Here is a 20,680-nt window from a genome sequence, read left to right as displayed (position 1 = left end):
GCAGCTGGCAGAGTGTGAGGGGTTGAAGAAGTTCCAGAGCCTGATTCTGGAGACCTCGGAGCACGCGTGTGACCTGGTCCTCGCCCAGTGGGGACCCAGAGCCACCTGCCTTCCGGGTGCTAGCTGGGGTGCAGGCAGCCTCCCGCCCGCTCAGGTTCCATCCTCTAGGAGAGTGCAGCACTCTCCACATGCCTGCCCCTCACTTTGCTTCACCTAAAGAGCAGAGGTGCGGTGATGTGACTGATCCATCACGTGGGTCCAAAGCGACCCACATGAGCAGCTGCGGCGTCCACAGGACAGTGATGGCCTCCTACTGGCCTCCTGCTCTTCTCCCTTTTCACACACTGTCTGCCAAACACTGCGACTTTTGGCAGTGGAATATTGGTGGGTGTGAATTTTGCACGAGATGATTGGAAAAGATTTAGAAGTGGCATGGCCGGGTCATTTGCCAGTTTGGGGCAGCAACAGCAGTGAGGCATGCTTCCTGGAGGAGATGTTACATATGGAAACCAGCCAGCACAAGCCGGTGGGTGCAGGCACGTGACAAGAACTGTTTGTCCTCAGGTCTCCTCAGGGAGAACCGAGCCTGGAAGGTATCAGCACCACTGGCTGCTTTTGAAGCAGCTTGTCTCCATGGAGGGTCTCTGCTAGACTCCAGCCCGAGAACCACACAGGCTGCACCCCAGACCACACTGGGCCTTGGGAGGGCGGAGGCAGCTCGGGAGGTGGGTTTTCTTTTTCTTTTTCTTTTTTTTTGGGGGGGAGGTGGGTTCTCAAAGTTGTCCAATGAGCATGCAAAACAAAGGTGAGCCAAGAATAGGGAAAAGTCTTCAGTTTTAGAAAAGTTGAGCACTATCAAAACCTTTGATATAGTTATAGATTTAAAAATAAATGTAATTGTGTCAAAGTACTAAACTTAATAGAAGATGAATAAAATCAGATACCTAGAAAAGGTAAGTATAACATGAACAAAATAAAATGGGAACACAAGATCTATATGTACATGTACATATATACCCATTTTATTTTGTATATGTATACATATAGATAAAAAACAAAATAAAATGGGACACAAGATTTATATATACATACACATATATATGCCCATTTTATTTTGTATATACACTGGGTTTTATTTGGCTAAATTACATTTTTAATTTGTTTTTATAAAAATGTGGACCTTTTAGTATTTTTAAGTGAATATTATTAAAAACAGTTATTAAAATCTAAGCAATTATAAAATATTTTACCTTAAATAAAGTATTTTTGTCAAATGGGACATAATATGAAAAGGTATGGAGGTAGAATTGTTATATTGAAGCATTGAAGTAAAAGTTTGCCATCTCTGAAACAATTTCATCACAAGTGAACATTCTGTGGCAGAATGTTCTATGAGAGAATTTTGTGTGGATGAATGTTCTATGAGAGAATTTTCTGTGGAAGAATGTTCTGTGGGAGAGTGTTCTGTGGTAGACTGTTTCATGGAGGGATGCTCTGGGGATAATATTCTATGGGAGAATGGTCTTTGGGGAGGGCAGTCTGTGACAGAATGTTCTATGAGAGAATATTCTGTGGAAGAATGTTCTAAGGGAAGAGCGTTCTGTGGGAGAATGTTCCTGTGAGAGAATATTTTGTGGAAGAATGTTCTGTGGGAGAATGTTCTGGGGATAATGCTCTAAGGGAGAATGGTCTTTGGGGAGAGGTTCTGTGGCAGAAAGTTCTGTGAGGGAATGTTCTGTGAAGACAGTGTTCTATGGGAGAATGCTCTGTGGCAGAACATTCCATGGGAAGAATATTCTGTGGGAGAATATTCGTGGAAGAATGTTCTGTGGGACTGAGTATTTGGGACTTGGGGCGGGGTGGGGGGCGAGGGGTGGTAGGGGTTGTGCTCTCTGAGGACCCTGTCTGTGGACAGTCAAGAGCAGTCAGAATTGTACCTTGGTAGACAAAGTGGAAGCCCCGGGCAGACGCTCCACTCTTTGCGCTGAATCGAAGGAGAATTTGATTCGAAGTTGCCAAAGGTAACGTCTCACCTGCGAAAAGGACCCAGAAACAGAGCTGGCACACAGGACCCGCACAATACCCTGGGCTGTGCTGACACACGAGAAGGGCAACAACAACTTACAATTCCATGCTTAACTTTCAGACATTTAAAAATTTGTGCCCTGGGATCTAGAAATTCAATAGATTGTTTCTACAAAGATTCTAAGATGTTGTCCTTGCCTGGAGAGCCATTAAAACATCATTTGAATCACAGTCACAGGTGCTGTCTCTTGAAACTTGCCTATAGTGGCCTATTGGCAGATCAGGTGGCAAATGTAACTACTGGGTGAGCAGGGACTCAAAATCATCTTTACATGATAGTTACTTGAAAGGATTTCACTTACAAGGGCTCTAAATCCAAGGTTGCTTTCTCTTTTTGTTTTAAATAAAGGGATCCAGGAAAGCTCTGTGTCTATCTCCTGCTACAGCACAGTCTGTGGCACACGGGCCCTCAGGACTAATGAGCAAGAGAATGGACGGTGCTTTCTAGAGGGACCATGACAGTGCACTCATGTCCTGGGTGTGTCTTCTGATACATTTCCACTGACATCACTGGGCATTTCTGGACATTACAAACTATAGGCTAATGACTTTGAGCTAATAGTAGCGAACCACTAGGAATAAACGCATCTTGATGTTGGCACAGGCTAACCCTGGTCAGCCACAAAGAGAAAGCACTGGGAAAGTAAAGGTTTGAGTCAAGTGCACTTGACCCTCACCCCAGAGGCCCTCAGCACACAGACTGGAGCCTGGTAAAGACACCTTTCCCCAGGAAGACACATCTGAAGGGGAAGCTTTTGATTGAAAAGGGTGGGCAAGTGCCCTGAGTGGGCCTGCATATATGTCTGCAGGCAGATATGCATGTGGACACAAGTGCCTCCCCAGGAAAAAGGGTAATATCTCCCAATGTGTGCATGTAAAGGTTTAGAAAGGACGAGACGGGAACACCAATAAGTTTGACGAGAAGGAGCTCTGGACACATACAAGAGAAACTAAAATATCGCTTATCCTTTCTATCCTGGTCATTTCTGCTCTCACTCAGGTGTAGGTTACCTTTCCCCAAATCTTAGCAAAATGACAAAAAGAGGGTGTATTTATGTGTTTTAAATTGAAACAAGATTTTAGCAGCAGAGAGATAGTCCCCAAACCAACCAATCTTTTTGTTTGTTTGTTTGCTTAATCAGAAAGCAAAATCTAAGATAGTCAAGTTTCTACTTAATACACAAATAAATAAATAAAGCAAGTGTCAAGTGGATTGCCCTGGTAGTCCTTGAGATGCCAAGATGCAGTTCTCTTCAGTTTACCTGAGTGAGATCCAGAGAGGGAGCTGAGAAGTCTGGCCTGAGGGCTTGCTCCATCGAACAGTTCTACCAAATCGTTCCGCGTTGTCTGGAAATAGACAAACTGTCCAAATACCACTGCAAAACAAGAGGGTCAGGCAAGATGGGATTTTAAACAAGAAGGTTTGGGTGGACTTATTTACTAATATGTCCAAAAATTTGTTATTTCATGAATCCTGTAATTGGGATTTTAAACAAGAAGGTTTGGGTGGACTTATTTATCAATATGCCCCCAAATTTGTGATTCCATGAATCTTATAAAAGTAATCAATTAATTATTAAATAATGTGATGTTGAGTTTTAGTAGCTTACACAATTTATTTTGCTTCTCAATTTAATAAAAGAAATGCAATTATTATACTCTGTATAGTTTGACGACTGAATAAATATTACTTTTGTTTTCATAAATGCTGCTCCAGTTAGTGGCTTGTGGCCAGAAATTAGCTCTATGTATTTGTCATTAACATTTCCTTGAGTGAATTAAGAGCTATAGTATGGGGACGCCTGCTTTCTGTTAAAGCATGCTATTTGACAGGGATTAAAATGTCTTCACTAGGATTCTCATCAGGACAAATTCCTGTGAGCTTGTTGAGCTTGCACATGTAGAAATCCATCGCAGGAACTGTGCTCTCTGATAGAGGCTACAACATGGCAAGACTCATCTCCAAGGAGAGCCTGGAGATCCCTTTCCAAGTAGCGGCTTCACCCACTTAAAAAGATTTTTTTTAATTAAGCCACTTTGATGTACAAAGTTGTTTTACTAGAGTTGTTACATGCATACAGTGTTCTGGCACCCATCCCACCACCAGTGTCACCCTCCCTGCAGCAATGTCCCCAGCTTCCCTCCCACCCCCAGCCTACCCTTTGGGAGGCATCTAACAAATCTACTCCATATTACTTTTTCTGCTAACGGAGGAGTGGAAAATGGAGTTATCAGACAATAAGTCACTAAAGGCCTCTCTGTGATGACTGGCTGCTAAGTGATTTGAACCAATGTAAATCCATTGCTAATTCATTACTGACGGTATATAAAGTCCCTAGCAGGCGAGGAGTAAACAGACTCCTTAATCTAGAGTGGACAACCACAGAAGCATCAGAGAGTGCCATACTCAGTGTCCATGTTGGGAAGTGTGTCCTGTCTGGTAGAGAAGCTCCTTTAATGGTTCTTGCAAAACCACTTTAGAGGCTGTGAATTCCCTAAGCTGTTGCCTGTCTGTGAAGATCCGTATTGTCCCTGATGGGGAAAGATCAGAATGATAATGTAGCTGGACAGAGTATCTTGGCGAGGTGCTTGCTTTATTGAAGTTTTGTACTATATCCCTTCATTCTCCTCTGGCTCACATTGACCTGACAATGTCCTTTATCACCCAGAACACTTGAATTCAGTATCCATTCGCAAGCAATGGGTCACAGTTACTGTTTGGGGGTCAGGCCGAATCTAAGCTCCCTCTAAGTCATCCTAGATCAGAATCAGAAGGTTCTGGTCTGTGTGCTCAGGAGGACCCAAGTAATGCCCCAGCAGAGCCACACAGCATGTGCAGAGCCTGGGATGGAAGCCTGCACATTCACAGGTACAGATTCTTACAATGGTGCCCACTCAGCGCAGGCACATTGCAGGATCCTCCCCCCGCCCCCGACCACACACATGCACACACATGTGCACACACGCACACCCGTGCACAGATGCATACAGGTATACCCATGCTCTCAATCACATATACACATCCACGCACATATACACATGCATACACACAAAACTGGCACGCAGAGTGAGGACACTCTGAAAAAGGAACAGCAGTGGGTACTGTGTGGACTGTGTTTGGAAAACCTGCTTCTTCAACGCAGCTTTTATGCTTTCTGATTATGGCACATCTGGAATTTCTTCTTAGACAACAAACAGAAAATTATCATTGAAAGAAACACGACAGAGGTTGGGAAGAATTTCTTACCGAATTCCTTGGGCACCGTGATGGAGTAGAGGCAGATCTGACCAGCTGTGTAGTTATGCGGGTAGTTCGGAGACAGGACCACGCCCTCTGACCCTGTGTGCTGGCCTCCACAGGGAGCTGAAAGCAGAGACCCTGTCTGAGCTTCACTGACCCCACTCTGGGCAGAGAGCCAAGTGGGAGCACTGTGGGGGTGCTCGGAGAGCCCCCTGCCAGGCTTCTTGAAAGTCTCAGAAGCGATTAAGGCTAAGGGTGTGTTCCGAGGCTCTCTAAGGAGCAAGAAGAACAAGAAGACTGAGAAGGCAGAAAGCAAAGTGACTCTACCTGAAGGAAGAGCTAATGTTATTACCCTATTATTACCCTATTATTACCCTAGCAGCAGCAACTACAACAACAAAACGACCCCAACAATGACGGCAACAACCACAACTACAACAGCAAAAACAACTACAATGGTACCAGTGGCTAAACCAACAACAACTGCAGCAGAAGCTACAACTCCAACGAACAGAAGCCAGCTGCAACAGAGGAACCACCACCTCAGTAATAGCAACTTACAACACAACAACTACCATGGCAGCACCAATTACAGAACAACATAACACCAACAACCACCACAAAAATAGCAGCAACCACCAAAGCACCAGTAACTACCATAGTAGCAACAGCCACGATAGCAGTCACAGCAGCAGCAACAACTGCAAGTACCACAGCAGCACCAACTACCACAGCAACCACTACCACAGCAGCAATTACCACAACAACCACAATAGCAATAGCTACAACAGCAGCAACAATGACAACTACAACAGTAACAGCAACTACAACAGCAGCAACTACAACAGCACCGTTAGCTGCAACAGCAGCAACTACAATAGCACCAGTAGTTATAATAGCAAGAACCACAACAGCAAAAACTACCACAGTGACAGTTACCACAACAGCCACAATAGCAATGACTACAACAGCAGCAATGGTCACAACTACAATAGTAAGAGCAACTACAATAGCACCAATAGCACCAACAGCAGCAACTACAACATCAGCAACTACAACACTAGTCGCTACAACAGCAGCAACTACAATAGCAGCAACCACAACAGCACCAGTAGCTACAACAGGAACAGTCACAACAGCAGCAAACACCGTAGCAGGAATACCAACTACATCGACTGTAGCAGCAAGTGCAGCAATGGAACAGCAGTAATGACAACAGCAGCAGCAATGACAACAGCTCAACAGCAGCAACAACTGCAGCAGCAGTAACAGCCAGAACTACAATAGCAGCAACTACAATGGCAGCACCAGTCACAGCGGCACAGCGGCAACAGAGCAGAGACAAACAATCCGCAACTTCTAGATTTGCTTCCGGTGTACGGCAGACAGCGAGCATACCCAGAATCTCAGAGCCTCAGGGACACAGCTGTTTTCTGCTGGTTTTACATTGCTGGTGGGCTGGAAAACTTGCTGCTGCTTAGATTGGATTGACCGGACTTGGGGTGTTGTTTCTGCTCATCAGCTGACCCTTGAAGTTCCTTCCTCATTACACTTTTCTGTTCTACTGCTTTTGAGAGTCTCCCTTTCTATAGCTGATTTTGTTCTGGGTTAGTTTGAGTTTGAGGGTGCCTATTTAGTGAGGAGCGCTCTGATCCCAACTCACGCATAGAGAGTTTTCTCCCTCCAGACCCACAGAGGCCCTTTAACAAGGTGGTGGGTCTGAGGAGGTGCCTCTTCACAATCCCTTGGGTTTCCCAGACCAGGTGCTGGACACTTAAGCATGGTTCCAGGAGCCTGGGAGATCCTCAGACCCCTGACCTTGCTCATCTGTTACTGATCAATGAGTTTCTTAGCTGAGTGTGGCTCCATTTGCAGAGTGAGTATCACAGAAGAGTTAGTTTATCCTTCTGCTAAGTTTGCATTGTTATTTTAGCATTTTAAATAGGTATAATTTATCTTAATTTTTAGATAGAGATAGGCATTTCCCTGAGTAGAGCCCCAAACTGGATGATTCAAGTGAAATAACGGAAAATTCATTCTGCTTGAGTGAGTGGTCAGTGGTTCTGAGCCATGGACTGAGTGGGGCCAGTCTGGTCTACATAGAGGTGAGAATGAAAACCCCCCTCATCCAACTTGATCTTCAAGGCAGAAATAGTGACAATATTTCATCCGTAAATGCTCCAAAATCAAATTTTTTAAAGTGCAATGAAAAGTATAGTTAATTTCAACTACTAGAATGTATTTTCTATTGGCATAAAGTTCAAGCAGAGCTTTGTGCAAATATCTCCTTCCCATATGAAACAGTCTCCTATTTCACATTTGGACAATACACATCAAGGACATGTGGGAATCCCTCAGCTGGCCCCTTCCTGGGGCTGAACTCAGTTGGGGATGCCGCTGGGCGTGCGGCTGAGAGCTAATGCCAGGATCTGCCTAGGCCAAGGACAAGGTCAGGGGAACATCACTCTCTGATCACAGGACGCACAAGATCAGCCTGAGAATAGAGCACAAAAGTTGCTAGGTCCAGGCTTGCAACACAAGCAGGGTTCTGCGCCCCCTTTCCCTGGTGAGAGTAGGCTCTAGGCCACAAACACAGCCAAGCACTCTGGAATGAGTGGAAGTGCAGACAGTGTTCACTGAACTCCTCAGCACTGTCCTGTCCAATACTGGCTCATAAAAATACCAGGCTTGGTCTCCTGCTGGGAGATTTTCACATGAACAAGGTATTGAAGGAAAACAAAGGTGAATCCACTCTGTGTGGTTGGCATCTTCAATAGACTTTGCCTGGCTGTTTTCTACATGGAGGGACCAGAAGCCCATACCCTAGTTTGGCTCACCAAACCCGCGTCTCAGAAACAATGGGATACAACCAACAGAATGGAGACAGGAGAAGCATGAGCAACAGAGTTTCTTCACCTTTGGAGCTGTCTGTTACCTCAAAAGCTGTCACTTTATGAGCTGCCTGTCACCTCAGGAGTTTTCTGTTACCCCAGAAGCTATCTGTCACTTCAGAAGTTCTACATCATCTCAGGAGCTGTCTGTCACCTCAGGAGCTGTCTGTCACTTGAGAAGCTATCTGTCACTACAGGAGCTGTCTGTCACCTCAGGAGTTCTACGTTATCTCAGGAGCTCTCTGTCATCTCAGGAGTTCTCTGTCACTTCAGAAGCTACCTGTCACCTCAGGAGTTCTATGTCATATCAGGAGCTCTCTGTTGCTTCACAAGCTGTCTGTCACTTCATGAGCTGCCTGTCATCTCAGGAGCTGTCAGTCACTTGAGAGACTATCTGTCACTTCAGGAGTTCTACGTCATCTTAGGAGCTCTCTGTCACTTCACAAGCTGTCTGTCGATACTATTTGGGCTGAGGGAACCAGTAGCACCATGAACTGTGGGAAAAGGCTTCTTCTGCAAATTCAGTGCATTTAACTAAGGAATCTCTGGGTAACCCCCAAATATCCAGGGCAATTTCTCTCCACAGACACTTGGATTGACTCTTTGTAATGCGGGCATCTACTCAGGGGAGTGGATCCAAGAGGCCCCTGTAGCTAAAAAAGTATCATCCGAGACCCCAAGACATCCAACCAGACTCCGACTGCAGGTTCTGAGCCCCACTGAACCCCTCAGATCAGTACATCCTCCCAGCCTGGATCTGACTTTTGTCTTCAGGGAAGAAGCTCAGTTCACTCCTTAGTGGCAACAGGATACAACCGACTGAACGGAGGCAGGAGAAGCATTAATAACAGAACTTCTCCATTTTTGGAGCTGTCTGTTACCTCAGAAGCTGTCACTTCATGAGTTGCCTGTTACCTCAGGAGCTTTCTGTTGCCTCAGAAGCTGTCACTTCAAGAGTTCCACGCTAAGTGATTACTTTAGTGTCTACATAAGGAGCCATAGATAGAGCGGGCAAATGACCACCATTTCTACATATTCTTTGTGCATGCACATGATATGTGTGATGGAGGCAACCAGAGAGCATGCCTGTGTGTATATGAATGTGTCTGTGACATACTACACATGTTACACATGCAGGTATATATGTACTTGTGAGTATGAGGGAGAGTCTGAGAAAGAATGAGAGGAGAGACAGAGAACATGCCCACAGATGGCCACCAATGTATCTTGTACATGAGACAGCACCAAGCTTCTCAGACTGTGGGTCTCTCATCACTGAACCTGTCTTTAGGGGAGATAGCACAGAGCCAGACTCAGCACCATCCCCAGCACAGCTGGGTCCAAAGAGCACCCTAGTGTTGGGCATGAGTGTTGGCCCAAGCATGGGGGGATCAGGGGTCCTGGGCAGTGCTCAGGAGCACCCAGATCGCTTTAGAAGAAATCTTTAAGCTTCAGTGCTGGTGAATATTTGATCTGCAGACCTGTTTATGCCCATATAGCTGCAGCCATAGAGAATGTACCCAGGATGCGTGGAAGACATTTCTGTGGGACTAGAACACGCAGAGACGGTATCAGGCAGGGGACCCCAGGGCAAGGAGCATAGAAGGCAGACACCCAGTGGGGCACAGGGGAGCCTACCGCTGCAGGCAGGCAGTGCGTGGCTCCAGGCGGGTTTGCCATCTGCCCCGATCACACAGCTGATAGAGGGTGGGTCCCCCATCCTGTAGCCAGAGTCACACTGGTAAGTCACGGTGGAGCCCAGCTTGAAGTCGGACCCAATCCTCGTCCCATTCATGATGTTTCCAGGGTCGAAACAGGCTTCCCGAGGCTTCTCTGCAGGAGAGACGAGGGAATTGCGTGAGGGCAGGATCTGAGTGTTGGGCTCAGGGAAGTCCCCAGAACTGTGAGGAGACAGAGACACAGAGACAGACACAGACACAGAGGCAAAGACAGAAACAGAAGCAGAGACAGACAGAGACAGAGATACTCTCTGACAGAACTCAGAGGCAGAGACAGACAGAGACAAAGACACAGAGGCAGAGACAGAGGCAGAGACAGCCCTGGGCACAGCTGACACGCTGTGAGAACTGATGGGCGAATCAGCTGGATGATGGTGGGAGCCACCACTTCTGCGGCTGAGTCTGTCTTTGTCCCTGTGAATGGTTCCAGGGCCTGGGCGGGTTTCAGTACGCGGGGCCAGGTGAGCTCTGTAGGGTGAGGGCCCCCTACCTTTGAACTCGATGGCAAACCCCGACAAGCCCACGGAGGCGTCACTGCGGAAGGCCAGGAAGAGGCTGTTGCCACTGCTCTCGATCCTCTCAGGTGCCTGCGTGCCCTGGAAGCTGCCCACCAGGGGGCTGTTGGAGTCGTCACCCTCGTAGATGTGCAGGAAGTCATAGCTGGGCTCCATGTTGAAGCTGCAGGAGAGGAGAGTGAATGCAGCCTGGAAGCGGCTCCCCCCTCTGGGTGGAACATTCCAGGGTGGACCCCGGGACAGGTCTGCCTTCCAGAATATTCCAGAGTAGCCCCTGGATGGCCCCCAGGAAAGCTGCCTGGCAGAGCCCTTTGTAAGACCCCCCTCTCCCCCGAAGAGATGGGTTCGTCTCACAGCAATGGTTGACACGCAGACCCCCTGGCTGGCATCTGTCCCGGGACCTCTCAGAGGAGGACAGTGGGGACACACACCACCTGACGAGCAGGTGTTGGTGGGCAGAGGACAGCTCAAACAGGCTTGTGTCCACCCACGGGTGCCGCTCACCCCATTTCAGAAAAGTGGGTCCTGGGCGAGGTGGAGAGAGGTCAGTGCCGGAGACTCTAGGCCTGTGGCTTGGAAGCCTCCAGTTTCCCTCCCTCTTGCCTTTCCCCTGTCTTTCCCCGTGTCTCTGCCTGGATGCTCAGGCCCAGGCCAGATGATCTTTGCCACTGCCTGGCAGGCCCAGGGGGTACAGTGTGGGGAGCAGGACCAGGGCCCCGACTACAGGACCAGCTCACGTTCTTTCACTCTTCAGGGACGCCTGCTGACAGCAGCTGTGACTTGGGCACCCTTGAGCACGGGTAGCCCGGCCTGGTTCCCCTGTCTCCTCACTGGGGACAATTCTGTATTCCCACGTCCTCTATCTGTACTCAGCAGACCCAGGAGGAGAGCACCCTGCATGCGCAGCTGACACCCTTCAGGCACAGCTGAGATTCCTCGGAGACACTGTGGGTCAGACACAGCTGCTGGGCTGGGGGGTGCACGCATTTCCAGCTGCAGGGCTGAGGGGGGACACTCTATCGCCAGCTGCAGGGCTGGGGAGGGGGGCATGCCATCTCCAGCTGCAGGGCTGAGGGGGGCACGGCATCGTCTGCTGCAGATACAGTGGCCCAAAGTGCTTCTTGCAGGGGGCCCCTTTCTGAGTTTCCTGGGGGGCCTGGGGGGGAGGCCTTGTCTCCCCCCTCCCCCCCCCCCACCAATCCCTAAAGATGCACTCCCTGGCCCTGAGGCTTATTCTGTTAAGGCGGGTCTTCCCGGAGTGGATCACTGATAACCCCCCACGACATCCCAGAAGACAGCCCGCAGATGCTTCCCGGGGCGGCCATGCTGAGCGGCACCATCAAGAGCTCATCACAGGTCATTTGTCACCGCTCGAACACATTCAGGAAATGATGGCTTATCAACGCTACTTAGAACCGGCCGTCGTGGTCTGAAATTACACCGAGTCAGCTCTCATCAGGGGGAGAGAGTGAAAGATAATCACAGCAGGCCGGAATATTGCTGCAAGCGTCTCGGAAAGAAAGAAAGCATGCACAATCAAGAGATAAATAAATGTAATTAGACCACTTTGCCCCGGGGAGCAGAGAGATCAATGGGAAAGGCTACAAAACACTTAGTTTTTAAAATATCGCTCTGCTGAGATCAAAAAAACCAAGATGTAAAGTTGGAAAGATCTTGAGAATTAAAACAGTGCAATCGCCACAAACAGAGTATTAATAGGATCGTCCTGTAGAACTTAAATTTGTCAAAACAGCCCTCACAGCTGCACTTGGGTCGCCGAGCCCAGCAGACAGAAGTTACGGCTAATTCCAAGCCCAACGACGCATTCAGACTCAAGGGGACCAAGCGGGCAGTTGAGCCCGCAGTGTAGACTACCTCGGTGATGAGACCAAGGGGCCAGAATGGACCCATCCCACACCCAGGGAAAGCATGAGGAGCGGCCTAGTACTACTGCCGCTTTCTCTGCCCTAGAAGGGGCACTATGCAGTTTCCGGGACCCCCTTGTCTGGCGGGCTGACCCTGGACTTGGTCCCATCAAGTCCTGCACTGTGGAACCACAGACCAGCATGTTCTAGGCCCAGTTGGGAGGAACCACTCCCACAGCACCCCCAGGGGGCGCCACTGTACCTTTTGAAGATTAAGGCGATGACGAAGTCGGGGTTCACCCTGATCCTCCAGTCACACTCCTTCCCAGGGGGGTAGGGCTGCGGGTAGTTGGGGGACAAGATGACGCCCGCTGGCCCCGTCAGATTCCCGCCACACGCCGCTGCCACGGGAGAGAAAGAGGTGTCAAGTGACTGGCCACAAGGACCATGGGCCCCCAGAACTTCCCTCAGCGCACACACTCATGTCATACACACTCACAGCCTGTGCGTCACACACAGATACATGCTCACATGTGTGCATCTCTACACGCAACACAGCACGCCTAGTCTGCACATCACATGCATGTGCACACACATGCCCCTCACATGTGCACACACGCACACACATGCACACACAGACCGCACCTCAGTGGCAGTTAAGACACAGGGGCACACTTTTCAGTGCTCCGTGTGTCTGTGTCACTAAACATGCACGCAGCATTCTTGAAAACCTAATTTTCCACAAGAAGAAATATAACAAATCGCCTTATCATTGCTGACTCATCTGAGGCAAACACCGGGGAAACTGTTCACAAGGTTTCCTGACGCATCCAGGGTCAGGCACTTGGGAACAATGATGGACACTCGGGGACATAGTCGGCGGCCCTGCCCACACCCGGCCTGTGTCCCCACAGCCCCCATGGCTCTGTCTGCGCCCATCCCTGGAAGCCAGGACACACAGCGGGAGATGGGATTCGTGTGGGGCCAGGTCACACAAGGACCCAGGGTCACAGCACGCCGTGGCAGGCTAAGGGACCCAGGAGAAGGGGGATGGTGGGGCCCCTGGCGGCCCTGCACAGAGCTGCACCCCCAGGGGGCTTTCAGAGCACCCACACAGACTGACTACACTCCCAGGAAAGAGGAAGTGTGGCTCAGACGCCACAGGGACACTGCAGAGTGAACAGAGAACAGAGACACTGCGGAGATACCACAGACACCATCACAGACATACCACAGAGACACTACAGAGATACCACAGACACCATCACAGACATACCACAGAGACACTACAGAGACACCACAGAGAGACTGCAGAGATGCCACAGAGACACCACAGAGATACCACAGAGACACTCTAGAGATACTGCAGAGACACTACTGACCCATTTTTCAGCCACACCCACAAACATCTCCTGCACATGCATGGGAACCAGAGCAGGTATAAAAGGACACATGATTTCTGCTCTTCCTCTTAAGGAAAGCGTAGAAATTGTCTGCCATGAGCACATATGGTCTCCTCATAAGAAAAAAGCTAAACAAAACCACAATCCAAACAGAAAATTAAGTGATCCAAATCCGCAGATCAGAGGTGTGTGGGAGCAGAGAGGCAGGGGCTGAGCGACAGGGGCCTGAGTCTTGTTTCTGGAAACGGGTGTTCCAATGCCTGGAGTGGGCATCGTCCTCCTTCCCTCAGCACCCTCTCTCTGCCTTTCCTCTGTGTGTGTGGGGGGGAGCTTCCAGGGCTCCTGTGCTCAGCTGCTGTCTGTGTGGATTCTCCATCCTGTCAAAAGGAGGACCTGAGAGAATCTCGAAGACTGCATCAGCTGGGAAGGCGATCAAATGTCACAGGTAAGTGAATGCCCACAGAGGAGCTTCCAGAGGCAGAAAGATAAATGCTGGCGCTTGCACAGATTCTTGCTTGGGCTTCTGATCACATCAAATCAGGGGGGAAAAGGATAAAAGAAAAGCACCTTTGCTAATTAAAAAGCAGGCTGAGGGTTGAAAAAGATTACTGTGCTTATCAGTAATGTCTCCACTTTAGAAAAGCAACAGAGAGATCTTCCCCGCCTCCTGATGACTCAGCTGGAAATGAAATTCACGACTATAGCTGCAAAACGGTCCAAATGAAATGCAGCCTGGATATTAAATAGACATGCAGAGCCCGTCCCAGCATGCATGATAATCAGCCGTCCTGCCAGTCCCTTCATCTGCAGATACACAAGAAAGATTTGGCAAAGGGCATGGTGCCAGCTGACCCTCTCTGGAGCTGCTGGGAGGGACATGGAGGTCACTTGAAATAGGACATTCTCTCCTCACAGATTAATTTTCAAACAGTTGAGGGAGAACAAACAAAGCCTGGGGAACTTCATCAAAATAAAAAATCTCAACAGCAATTCTTGAAAAAAAGTGGGGAGAGGTCTGCTCAGATGATCAACAGCTAAAGGGGCCCTCTGCTGACAATTACATGTGGATGGTGCTAAAAGGCTGCCAGGGGTGGGCGATTTCATTTCACTATAGCCTGTGAAACCGAGTCCCGTCATCTTAGCAAGTTCAAACTATAGAGTCCCAGCGAGCTTCAGAAACAGCTTCCCTGTGCTTCTGACTTTGACATAAGCAGCATCATTTCTAGGGTGGGCTGTTTGCTTTTAAGCTGCAGATACTCCAAAAAAGCCACGTGATAAGAAAAAAGCTATTTTGTATTGAGTCCTTTCCACTGCAGAACATGAGTCCCTATCACACACCAGAGCACGGGCGGGCAGCCTATGAGTTGTCAGCCATGGAATTCTAAGTTACAATGATTTGATGGATTCCTATTTTTTATAAGGGTACATAAAGATAGGAAATGTCAGGTAAATGTCAACCACCAAACACTGAGTGAATGCCTCTTGAACGTCACCGAGAAGATGGGGTGGAGAGACTCACAGCTACGGCCCTGTACTGTCTGCAGGACCCTGCAGATGGGGGCAGCCCCTCTAGGGTACCCGGCACCAGCAGCCCCCGAAACGCAGCGCCTACCGATGCATGTGGGAGGGTCCGGCTGCCAGAAGAAGCGGCTGTTGAGCTGCACGCAGGTCACCTTCGCCTGCCCTTGCAGCTGGTAGCCGGAGTCACACTGGAAGGTGACGGTGTCTCCCGGCTCTCGGCTGTCCCCATAGCGAGTGCCGTTCTGGGGCATGCCCGGGTCGTTGCAGGTGGATGCGACAGAGGCTGCAGAGAGAGAGAACAGAGTGGGGAGTGATCAGAGGAGGTGTGGGGAGGGTTTTGGTGGATGCTATGCTCGGGGAGCACCGTGCGTCTGTCCTGCCCCCAGAGGCATCACAGCTTGGCCCTGTAGGGCAGCAGATTCCTCCTGTGATGGACATGCTGCCACGGGGGCCAAGACTGGGGTAGAGCACACATGTCTTCCCAAACCTCTCCAGAGAGCATACCCATGAGAAGAAGCTGGATTCCCTCGATGATGTGACAAGGCTTGGAGAACCTGAGCTGACTGAAGTGCCCATAGTCTGTGCTCCCTGGCCATTCCAAGTGGGCCTGTCTCTGGGGAAACAGCCAGAGAACCAGGCATCCCTCTGTCCAGGCCCTGAGCCCACAGCCTCTGCGGCTGGTGACAGCCTACAATAGCCCCTTTGCTCTGGACAGATGTCCATTCATCCAGAATGATCTCTCCTGCTTGCTGAGGTCACACTGCACTATGCTGGTAGGCGACTCAGGGAAATAAAGGCGTGCCCATGCTACATTAGGCTCACAGGGCACGCCTGAGACTGACCCTCTCTGTCCGGCTGTCCCTCTGCAGACTTTGACTTGGGGGATCAGGCTAATGGCTCAGCAGTGAAGCTCTGGGTTTGGTCCCCAGAACCACAGGAAAAGAGAGCTAAGGCTCCAATTCAGACACGGCATTAGGGACTTGTCCTGATTTTCGTGAAAACCCTGAAGATCTTGCTTTTCTGTAGACGAGGAGAAGAATTTGGAATTTCACCACAGTTTAGTAGAGAACAGACTCTCCCATCAGCTGGGGGTGGGGGTGGCAGAGACGCAGAAACACGACGGTCTCCCGGTTATTCCGCAGACAGCGAGTGACGTGGTCAGAGCTGCCCCTCACCCACACCCAGGGTCTCTTTCGCACACCCGGGGTCTCTCTTGCACACCCGGATCCATGGTGCTCAGTGGGGTGGCTGGTGGGTGGCGGGCGTCTCCACAACCCCAAACTGCTGCTCTCAGAATTAGGAGCCTAATCTCTCAAAACAGAAACAGACCCTGGCTCTACACCCCACGGGGCCCCTCCAGGAGACCACTGTCAGGAGACATCCCTGAGGACTGAGCACAGAGCCAGGAGTCAACCCTGAGCACCACTGGGCGGGATCCCCCAAATCTCTCTCCCCAAACGGAAACTCCGTCGTGATACAAATAAGTATGATTTAGTACTATTTGTAGTCAAATTAGCAATAACTAGAAAACAAAATCATTATATATTAGGATGATTTAAAATATTAGCGTGTAGAAGACCAAGAAGTCATGAATAAAGCTCATGGTAAACTTTAAAATCAAGATGAGTGATTCTGACTTCTTTTGAAAATTTCATTTCAATGTTCGTTGAAAGTAGAAGCACATAATCCCCACCAAAGGAGCTCGGGCTCCAAGGTGAGCACACTTGCACAGGACGAGGATTTTACACACAAGCCTTGGGGAGCCTGTTTCTGAGAGCGAGTGACGGCATCTCCGCTCCACCACAAGGAGTGAATCTCCCCGTCCTCACTCCCCTGCATAGGTCCTTGCTGTGTGTCGGGGACAAAAGGCTCGTGGAAGCCTGGGGCACAGCCCTGCGCCCACCTCCTTAGCACCAGTTGAACCCACCATTTCCTGAACTGCACACGGTTCGTGGGGTACATTCTGTGACTCAAAATCTTACAGGCGACAGCCACAGATGACCGGTCCACAGGCCTGGTGTGGACCCCCTGGCCCAAAGCACCTTTTAGGAGCTGAGGCTGGATCCACTTTCCCAAGGACACCCCCCACTTCTGAGCCAGAATCTCACTTGGACTAGCTCTGGCAGGAACATGATGGGAAATTCAGCCACACAGGCAGTACTGTTGCAGAAGCAGCAGGACAGGGAGGCCACATGACTAACAAGGACAGTGTTCACTGGCCAGGACAGCGCCCACAGGTGAGTTCGAGTGAGACCGTCTAACTCTGTGCTAGGAGAGGACCCATCTCGCTGATGCTTCTCTGATGATGGGGAAGTCCAGGAAGCGAACCCCGAACTGCTTTTCCTCTGAGAAAGATAAGACTAGACCCAGAGGCTTCCAGAAACCCAGTTAGGGTGAAAAGCAGGAAGTTTCAGACAGGACACAGCACGCTCCTGACTCAACTTGCTCTGAAGTATTTTTCTCCAAATGGGATTTGGGTGAGTGAATCCTTTCAGTATCTTGCCACAAAAATGCCGTGATCTGAGCCACATCTGGCCTCTGATATAGCATGTGGCCCCTGCAATGGCGAGAGTGTGAGTTCAATGATGAGGAGACAGTCCCAAGGACACTGAGGACAGAGACACTCAAAGGTCTACCCCACATCTTGTCTTCCAGAGCCCAGAGCTCCCTGCCTAACCAGAGAAGCCCAGTTTCCCCCAGAGGGGACCCAGCAGGGGGCATTGTGGGCACTGAGTCCGGCCTTCTATTGTGAGCCACGGCCCCTGGCGCTCTGGTTGCTGTGAGCCCGTTTACAGGGGGCACGGGGATGCCTCCCCTTCCTGGTCTATGGGATAAAAACCCAGAATGGGATCAGAGCCTGGGGCGGGGGGGTTGTGCTCTGGAAACAAGAATGAAGAGCACTGTGGGAGGAGTCGCCTAGCTACAGAGAAGCAGCCGATGCAAACCACCATGTGAAGGAGAGGTTCAGACATCAGGCACAATGCAGTCCTTAGGACTCTCGGTGCCCCATATAATCTGCCACTGCAGTTCTCGGTGACGTTCTTCAAAGAGAGACATTGGTTTTCAGGGTCTTTCTCCCTGACAGGGACTGCATAGCTATGACAACACACCCCAAAGTGAGGTGTTCTAACCTGAGTCTAAATCGGGCTTTACCACTGTAAAAGGTGAGAAAGAAACTTCAGCACGCGACAAAAGAAAAAAATAAAAAACAAAAAAACAGCCCCTTTGATCTTCCAATGGAGAGTGAATTTAATCAAAGGCTTCATGCCAGCAGGAAGGACGATTCTCACGTAGCAGCTGGTAAACTGGGCCACACGCACGCCTGCCAACACTAGCCGGGTCCAGGGTCACCTTTCCTCACAATTATTCTCATCAGGTAGAACCAGGGTGTCTTGATCTGTGCAACATGGTTCTTTTGTTTTAAATTAATTGGCTTAAGTTCCCATTTTAACATTACTCTTTAAACGTGATCCAGGGGCTGGAGCAATATAGCACAGCAGGTAGGGCATTTGCCTTGCATGTGGCTGACCTGGGTTCGATTCCCAGCATTCCATATGCTCCCCCGAGCACTTCCAGGAGTAATTCCTGAGTGCAGAGCCAGGAGTAACCCCTGTACATCACTGGAGATGATGTAAAATTAAAAAAAGCAAAATAAATAAATAAATAAATGTGATCCAAGGCTTCATTGTCGATTGTTGAAACAAGAAAACCAGCGGCCCACAGGAAGCACCCCATGTAGGGGACCCAGCCAGTCTGAGATCCATGGGAAACGCCCCATATAGAAATCCCAGCCAGTCTGCAGTTCTTTCTGGTTCTAGACCTTCTTGCGTGTGGGACTCTCGTTTTGAGAAAGGAATGGTGGGTGTGGAATATTTCAGAGACCAGAACCTCTTGCTGGTGAGGGTGTTCATGCCTTTCTGCAATCCCACATTACCACATCGGTGAGAAACAGCAAATCCAGCCTGTTTGTTCTCCGGAAACAGAACTTGTGAGCTCTTTAGAATTCCATTTACAACTTGAAATCTCATAGCAGCAGAGATACGCAGATTTAGAATGTCTGTTAGCTTCGTGGCATGGGTGATCCTTTATTCAGTTTTGTTAAGTTTTCAGCTTGTTTATACAAAATGTGATAGTCACAGCCAAGCCCTCACCCGCTCCTTGGGGGTTTGCAGTTGGTGGGATCCTCCACTCTCTCCTGCAGGCAGAGACAGAGACAGACTCGCAGGAAATGCTGAGTGTCAAAGCTTTCTCCAAAGGTCCTGCCCAGTGGCCAAAGCTCTCCTGAGAAGGAACACACAGCTGTTCCCTTCTGTGAGCTTTAAAACTATTCAGTGGCTGTGGCAATGCCCGGGAACAGAATGCTGGCAGGGCTAGGAGAAAGTGAGTTCATGTTTTAGTATCTGCCTGTTGCTCCACCCAGCCATATCCCCTCCATCATATTGCTGGGCGACGACTGTCTCAAACTCCAGCACAGGCTCCAAAACAGGTATCTGGACAGTGGGCCAGAGAAGAGCCAGCGTCCATCTATGTCCAGAACTGAGAGCGATCAGCAGGGACCCCCATATGCAGAGGAAAGTGCCCATCAGAGTGGTCGGGCATCTACCTCTGGAGCGGTGGTCATCAGAGTTGGTCAAGGCTCACTAGGCTTTCTCAATTTGCCCGATCATTGACGCCTCCTCAGCCCCATCACTGATGCCCCCTCAGCCCACCATGAAGCCCCCTCAGCCCCATTACTGACGCCTCCTCAGCTCCATCACTGAGGCCTCCTCAGCCCCATCACTGACTCATCCTTAGCCCCATCATTGATGCCTCCCTAGCCCCATTACTGAGGCTTCTTAGCCCATCAGTTGACACTGACACTGATTTTCATGTGGCAATTGACCTTTGAGGTAGATCAGTGAAAGGCAGAACTGAATCAGGTCAGGTGTTCAACTGCAGACATACGTGGGGCCAGTGACTGTTGTACAGATCCAGGTGGTACCCATTTATGAACTACAGCCATGCAGGGGAGTGTGTGTGTGTGTGTGTGTGTGTGTGTATCTGTACAGACCCCTGTTGTACAGATAAGTCTGTACAGGTGTGGTGGGGTGTAGCTGTGTAAATTTTTGCTGTACATCTGTGCAGGAGTAGTTGTTTGTGCCTGTGCATGTGTGTAACTATGCAATTTACAGCTGTGCAGGTGCAGGTGTGTGTGTGTGTGTGTGTGTGTGTGTGTGTGTGTGCATGTACCGGGTTTATTATACAGCCTCCAGTCTTGCAGGTGTGTGTGGGGTGTGAGCCTGGGGTGTCTGCTTTGGCACCCTCTCTGTGGGTCACACACTCAGGATTCTGCTGCCCAAGATTATGGGGAAGTGCTCAATACCCTTCTTCTCATGGACACACATGTTGCTTCACGTGTTCACATGACACATACATGCGTG

At 49.6% G+C, this 20,680-nt stretch overlaps 1 protein-coding gene across 1 annotated transcript in view; it reads right to left on the bottom strand.

Moving 5' to 3' along the window:
* The window catches only part of CSMD1 (CUB and Sushi multiple domains 1), a 968,167-nt gene that overhangs the window by 95,465 nt on the left and 852,022 nt on the right, over positions 1–20,680 (bottom strand). The window contains exons 27-33 of the mRNA XM_056113926.1: positions 15,352–15,543; positions 12,599–12,737; positions 10,447–10,634; positions 9,856–10,050; positions 5,333–5,449; positions 3,348–3,461; positions 1,938–2,033 (exon numbers count right to left, since the gene is read on the bottom strand). Coding sequence (XP_055969901.1) covers positions 1,938–2,033; positions 3,348–3,461; positions 5,333–5,449; positions 9,856–10,050; positions 10,447–10,634; positions 12,599–12,737; positions 15,352–15,543 — 1,041 coding nt within the window. The remainder of the gene's footprint in view (positions 1–1,937; positions 2,034–3,347; positions 3,462–5,332; positions 5,450–9,855; positions 10,051–10,446; positions 10,635–12,598; positions 12,738–15,351; positions 15,544–20,680) is intronic.

The sequence above is a fragment of the Sorex fumeus genome, unplaced genomic scaffold, assembly GCF_029834395.1.
Source record: "Sorex fumeus unplaced genomic scaffold, SorFum_2.1 ptg000024l, whole genome shotgun sequence".
In the NCBI taxonomy this organism is placed as follows: Eukaryota; Metazoa; Chordata; class Mammalia; order Eulipotyphla; family Soricidae; genus Sorex; species Sorex fumeus.
The sequence above is the reverse complement of the archived record's forward strand: the minus strand, read 5'-3'. Positions and strand labels throughout refer to the sequence as shown.